The 6,502-nt window shown below is 40.1% G+C and overlaps 2 protein-coding genes across 3 annotated transcripts in view; both read right to left on the bottom strand.

Annotated features, from left to right (window-relative positions):
- The window catches only part of LOC109318265 (stabilin-1-like), a 449,042-nt gene that overhangs the window by 173,217 nt on the left and 269,323 nt on the right, over window positions 1-6,502 (bottom strand). The window lies entirely within an intron of this gene.
- LOC109318266 (stabilin-1-like) overlaps window positions 1-6,502 on the bottom strand; it is a 56,556-nt gene that overhangs the window by 15,107 nt on the left and 34,947 nt on the right. For both annotated transcript variants that reach the window (XM_019547393.1, XM_019547394.1), the window contains exons 13-16: window positions 4,054-4,200; window positions 2,714-2,776; window positions 1,174-1,287; window positions 612-665 (exon numbers count right to left, since the gene is read on the bottom strand). In XM_019547393.1, coding sequence (XP_019402938.1) covers window positions 612-665; window positions 1,174-1,287; window positions 2,714-2,776; window positions 4,054-4,200 — 378 coding nt within the window. The remainder of the gene's footprint in view (window positions 1-611; window positions 666-1,173; window positions 1,288-2,713; window positions 2,777-4,053; window positions 4,201-6,502) is intronic.

The following is a 6,502-nucleotide window of genomic DNA, read 5'->3' as shown; positions in this document are numbered from 1 at the left end:
TGTCCACATCCCTCCTGAAGTGCGGCGCCCAAAACTGGACGCAGTACTCCAACTGTGGCCTGACCAGTGCCGCAGAGAGGGGGAGGATCACCTCCTTGGACCTGCCTGAGATGCATATGTGGATGCATGACAAGGTACGGTTGGCCTTCCTGACTGCATCCCCACACTGCTGGCCCATGTTCATCTTGGAGTCAATGACAACTCCAAGATCCTTTTCTGCCTCTGTACTGACAAGAAGGGAGTTCCCCAACCTGTAGGTATGGTGCTGGTTCTTCCTCCCCAGGTGCAGCACCTTGCACTTGTCTGTGTTGAATCCCATCCTATTCTCATCCGCCCACCCTTGTAACCTGTCTAGGTCCGATTGCATACTCATGTATACTGCTTTTTAAGCAGTATGCATAACAGCAGTCCCTATGTAAGTGGGAGTACTTCCATGATAAATGTTTGACTAAATCAGTACATAGAACATACATTTCTCTCTTCCCTTGCCCAAGAATTAGAGACAGATATAGCCATGGATTGTATCTAAAGCCAGAAGAATTGTAGACAAGTTGCTGATTACTTAGATGCTGGTCAAAAGGACTCCAATGAACTAGAAACAGATATCTTACCGCTGCCACAGTGTAGATGTGGTGTTTTACAAGCTCTTGAAGCTTGTTTATCCCCTAAAGAAGGAGACAGATGTAATAATTAAATGCTCTCTCTCAACATTTAGCAATAATAAGAGGCAACTAAAATAAAGTATTCTGATAATCATGCAATTTAAAGCAAGTGCATGTGTGTTTGTTTCTTTGGTTGGTTGTTTTTTTGGTTGGTTTTTAACAATAACTTTATTGGAAAGATCATGACAAATCTGAATTTAGCAAAATAGCTAAATTTCTGATTTAACTGTCATTGTCACATCAACATGCAAAGCAAAGCTTTCTTCTAAAATATTATAGGAAACGGGAAGAAGTGACTCAACTATGGGAAGAGCAATTTTGTGCTCAAGTAAGTTCATCAAGTACACTTGAATCATAGATAAAATTCTGAGTTGGCCAAAAAGTGCACCAGTACCATTTTGACTTACTAACTAGACATATATTCCCCATCTTTTAATGTTGATAAGACTCTCTTTCAAAATATAAAGCAACATAACTAATTAAAGACTTCTCCAAACACTTGAAATCTCACCTCTGTAAAGAGATAAATAAGCCGCCCATCTCTTAACTTATCCACTCCTTCATTGCTTGGTACAAACACAGTAAAGGGTCCTGGTCCATCCAGTATTGAAGGCAGGCCACAGTTCTGCAGATATTGAAAACCAGTGTAACATAATATTTCAGATTAAAACTAAGAGAAGTTAGTGGAAGAGAGACATCTGAGAAAGGAAGAAGAGAAGCCATGCAATCCACTAGAGACTACTGATATGCACATTTATATGGAAGGGCCTTAGACACCAAGTGCTCCTATACACATGCAGGGAGGCTGCTCTGATGCACTGTAATTCCAGCACACTGGAGCAGACTCAGTTTATCAAGTCTGCTGAAGCATGGTACTGTGCTCCAGCAGACTCCAGCGTTGCATGTATCAGTGTCCCTGTGCTGAAAAATGGTGGTGGGGCACTTTAAACTAAAACTCATTGGGCCAGCTTTAGTTCAAATCACCCTGATGCCATTTTTCAGTGTAGGGACACTGATACACGTGACAGTCTGAGCACTTTTAATTAGTACGGCTCTTGGATTAATTAAAGCACCGTTCTTCCCCCACCTCCCTGCCTCCCAGAGCATGTCTATAAATGCCCCAAGATGAGAGTCAGAAGCTAATACACAGATAGGAAGGTACCTTAAGAATGCAACAGTGCCAGAGAAGATACTATTATACAGTGGTTGCTACAATCTTAATAGTTTTTTCTATAAGTAATCAGTACTTCACTAGGTCTTTCTTAATGCAAGTTTTAGATGCAAGGGAATACATATGCAATAACTAGCTGTACCTTTATATGGCAAGAAATAGAAGATATACCAAAACATATATTCTTAAGATACATTTACTAACTTTGCAAACTTGAAAAGTAACTTGATGGGATGTTTGTCTGCAAACAGAAATGTTGGAGGGTGGAAAACTGAGTTACAAAACATGGGGATTGGACAGCTCAGGGGAGCAACACAAAACAGCACAATCTTTCCCTGTCAGTCATCAATGCAAACCTGACTCAGAGGAATGGCTGCAATGGTTTACCACATAAAGACAGTTCAGGTACAGTTTTTTTTATATGCCACTAATTGGTAGTTCCAATGGACAGATCAAGGGCTGCTCATAGATAGATCAAAGTCATTACTGGCAGTCCCAGGAGAGGTGCCAAGGCTTATAAAATATAAACTCTCTTCTTTCATCTGGAGATGGATTGCTTTAGTCAGGTGTAAGGCAGGGAGAGGCTTGTACTGCAGTTGCCTGTGTTAACTTTGGAGATATATATAGATATATAGATATATATATTGCCCAAAAAGTTCAAACTAGCACCTTTTGCTTGCACTACACTTTCTTATAAAATAAATACAAGAAAAGTAGTATCATTGTAAAAATGTGTCAGTTAAAGAAAATCAAGTTACTGATACTGTTTTTAATGGTTTTTTAAATGTGAAACACTATTCTGACTGGGATAGTAGTAATGTAGCAATCATTCAGTGTAATCCATGCTGAACCACCCTAGAAGAGACGGACACATGATCACCTCTAGGATAGTTTCAAATCGACTGAAGATCTCCATTGAAGCAAGAATCTCACCAATGGTTTTCTGCAAGAAGAGCCAAAAGTGGAAAGGGGTAAGCATAGCCTGGAATTCAAAACATGAACTTGCATACCCCCTATTTTGGAGAAGGTTGCAGAGAAATCATAGAATATTATAGTTTTTTAGTGTACTTAGAAATTCTGGGTAACCTAGCCTAGGTACTTTAGGCCGCAGATTCATTCCTACACATGCACAACACCAATTTGCATATGTGGCATAGACTTGTAACTTCTTCTGATTTCAATGCATGATTTCTGCCTTCTGCAGATTAAGTTAAGTAGGAATTATGAGTTCTCATTAGCTGAGGGAGGGGAATCAGTCCAAATGCTTTTTCCAGCTAATCTGAAAATCCACTTGTTCTTGGATATAGGTAGTGAAATGATGTCCACAGGAATCTTTTTACAGTGCTTTAACATAATCTTTCTCTGTGCATCAAAAGATACCCCAGTACTCAGACATCATGATCTGCATGCACACTGCAGGGAAAACTAGTGCCATCAGTTCTTGTAAAAACAGCAGGGTAGACATTTTTGCTTTGTTAGAGTTCTGTAGATTGTGTGGGCCTGCATATGTGTGTGTAAAAGCTCCTTTTGCCATCTGAAAGTTAGACTCCATTGCACTGCTAGTATCACAAGAGAAAGGGAGTGTCCAAATGTGCATGGATATAGAAAAGCAATTGCAAGCAATGCTTTCTGTCTTGCCATCTCAGCTGGAAAAAGTCTCTCTCCAGGGGCTCTGTCATATAAACGATGGCATCACTTGCTAAAGTTGCTGCTTGGCCCAGTTCCAGTAAAGTATTACTAATATTGTAGGATTGTAATAGTAACCACCAGAATTATTACAGTCCAGCTCCTGATGGGGTTATTCTTCCACAAAGGTGTGTTCTGGTAGAGCTCTTGCTTTCCTACACTTGGTATGAGGAAGAAAAAAGCCTTATCTCTTGTCCTGCACCAGATGCTGCAGTGTCTGGTGCCAGAATTTTATTCAAGCACCTGGTAAATGCATGTCCTGAGGAAAGGCTTCAGGGCCAGAGCTGAGATGAAGCTAACTGCAAGCTAGCAGCAATGAGAGCTTGAAACACAGAACTAATATACTTTTATCTTTCCATCTTAGAATCTATAACATCTGTTATCTGAATACCTGAACATGAAGACCTTATATTATATCAGTATACATAAAACCCATGCCTCATTGATTTAAGAAGACTGAAATCTAGAACTAAACTTGTTAAATAGAATATCATCATATCCCATACAACTGGAAGTAAAAAAAAATTAATGTACCTGTGGGTTCCCAAGGTTTTTAAATGTAGGCTTTTTCCTTAAAGTGTTAACTATATGCATAATGCCATTGGCAGCTGGTAAATTCCATTGGATAAAAGTATACAATTCACCTGGAACATCTTGATACCTGAAGCTATTTCTGTAGCTCTGAGATAATGATACAAGATTATTTGGTTATGAAAAATACATTGAAGTTTTCTTAGCATCTCTTTGCAAAACATCTACCATCATAAAAACACCAATATGATGAGGTCATTCGGTGTTACTATGGAAAAGGTACATACATGAGCAGGTTCAAGGTCTGATAGCTAGGGAGTCTATCTAAATGGCAGGGGGGGAGGGGGTAGCAAGGACCTACCAATTTTCATTGCATTAATTGTTACATAAAGTTCTAATTCCATGGTCATTTTGTGGTGGCCCCACCCCTCAGTGCTGATTGGCAGATAGGCCCTGTCCCTTGGTGCTGACTGGAAGAGAGACCCCGGCAGGGGCAGGAGGGACAAGGGGATAGTCACCATCTTGCCTGCTGCTGTTTGTGCCACCCTACCAGACGGTGCCTTCCCCTCCTGGCAGCAAGGGCCACTGGCTCCCACTGGGAAGCCAGCATTTTATTTTTATTAAGGTTTTGTGTTGATTTCATAGATTTTGCATACAATCTTGGATTTCACTGTTTCTGTGAAATCCATGAAACAGCGAATTAAATAGGTCCCTACTGATAGTTGGATCCAAATTTTACTCCTATCTGAGGGATGTTTAGACCCTGGGGTCTGGTTAAGTCCATCTTGGATGTGAGACCAATTGCCATGAAGTTCAAATCTAGAACTAGACTTGCTCAAAACTGGAACCACAGTTCTGGCCTGGGCCTCACTCTGGATCATACAAGGTCAGAATTCAGCATGGTGCCACCTAGAACTACCAAACACGAGGAGGGACTCCGTGGCTGCAAACAGATGTTACAGTTGTCCTGGAATACACCATTTCATCCCAGGACAAAGTCCAATTATTCAGATGTACATGTCTATTGTCCCAGGGTCCTAAAAAGATTTGCAGGATAAGAAATACTAACAGTTTATCCCAAGGCATAGTAAAGCACAGCTGAACAGTTATCCTGGGACTGAATAATTTTACCATTGACCGAAAAGTGGCAGTACACATATTGCTTTCTAAACCCTGATTAGAAGGTGATATGTGTACATGTCAATCCCAGACTATTTCTGTTCTGGGACAAACAGGCACAACTAGTCTAAGGACAAACACAATGTCTTTTCCTAGCCTGTATCTGCTTATTTCTTTGTGGGCCTGAAGGAAGCAGAATTTAGGATTAAACCTGCTGTACAAGATTTAGCTATCACCTGCATCAGATCCTGATGACAGGGAAAGGCTGTTGTAGCATGACCAACAATTTGGTCTCATATTAAAAAATACTACTGTTGATGTACATTTTTCTGCACTGAATACCCCACAGCTTATGGACAATCTCCTCCTTTATGTTTTCTTTGCAATCCCTAAGGTCAGTTGACAGCAACCTCTTGTAAATCCCATCTGTGCACCAAATTAGTTTGGTAAAAATACTCAGGAAGTCCTTCTTGGTAGAAGCTCCTCGGCTCTCTCCCCTTTGAGGCATGTCAGAGCCCAAGGACGTCTACCAAAATCATTGGAAGACTTTATTTGCGCAGGCATTTAGCAGATAAGGTTAAGTTTTGTTGTATTGTTTGTGGAGTTGTTTTATTACTGGTACTTATTTTAATATTTAATCTGTTTTAATAATTTATTTGTTTAAGTGCTCAGAGCCTTTTGGGGGTGGGAAGTGGGGGCAGATGAGGTAAATAAAGTAATAAATAGTTAAAATAAATAAGATGAAACTTAATATTCCAAAATTATTCATAAATGTGAAATCTAAAACCAAACAGGCATAGCTCAAATCTGCTGTGCTTTTAATTTTTGTTTGAGTTTTTTAATAATTCCTCCCAGCTCTGAACACCAGTTCACATCACTACAAACTCTGATACAGCTAAGAAAGGTGAAGGGCAGACTTCCCAGATTAAAAGACTCCTGAGTAAACAAAAAATATATCATTGAAAAGCACAGCTCAAATTTTACTACCCCTAATACTGCTTTGTCATTCTGGTAAATGCAGAGGGCCAGTATCACAAGTGGGAACTCAAGACTAAGAATGGGAAACTCTGAGGGGAAACACTGATGTTCCTTGGCCAGCTGTCATGGTTCATATAAGGCAACAGTACAGAATGAAGAGAGGACAATGGATAACAGGAAACATAAGCTATAAAAAATATATATATCCCAAAGCAGGATTATTAAAACTGGTGAACTATGACTGACAAAATAAGGGGTTGGGGGATAAACACTGGAAGAGCAAAAGTTTCATAGTTTTATAGTTAGTAGGGTCGGAAGGGACCTGAGCAGATCATCAAGTCCGACCCCCTGCCAT

Source organism: Crocodylus porosus, unplaced genomic scaffold (genome assembly GCF_001723895.1).
Source record: "Crocodylus porosus isolate Cpor-Errol unplaced genomic scaffold, CroPor_comp1, whole genome shotgun sequence".
Classification (NCBI taxonomy): domain Eukaryota; kingdom Metazoa; phylum Chordata; order Crocodylia; family Crocodylidae; genus Crocodylus; species Crocodylus porosus.
Note: the sequence above shows the minus strand (reverse complement) of the source record. Positions and strands in the feature narration are given on the sequence as shown.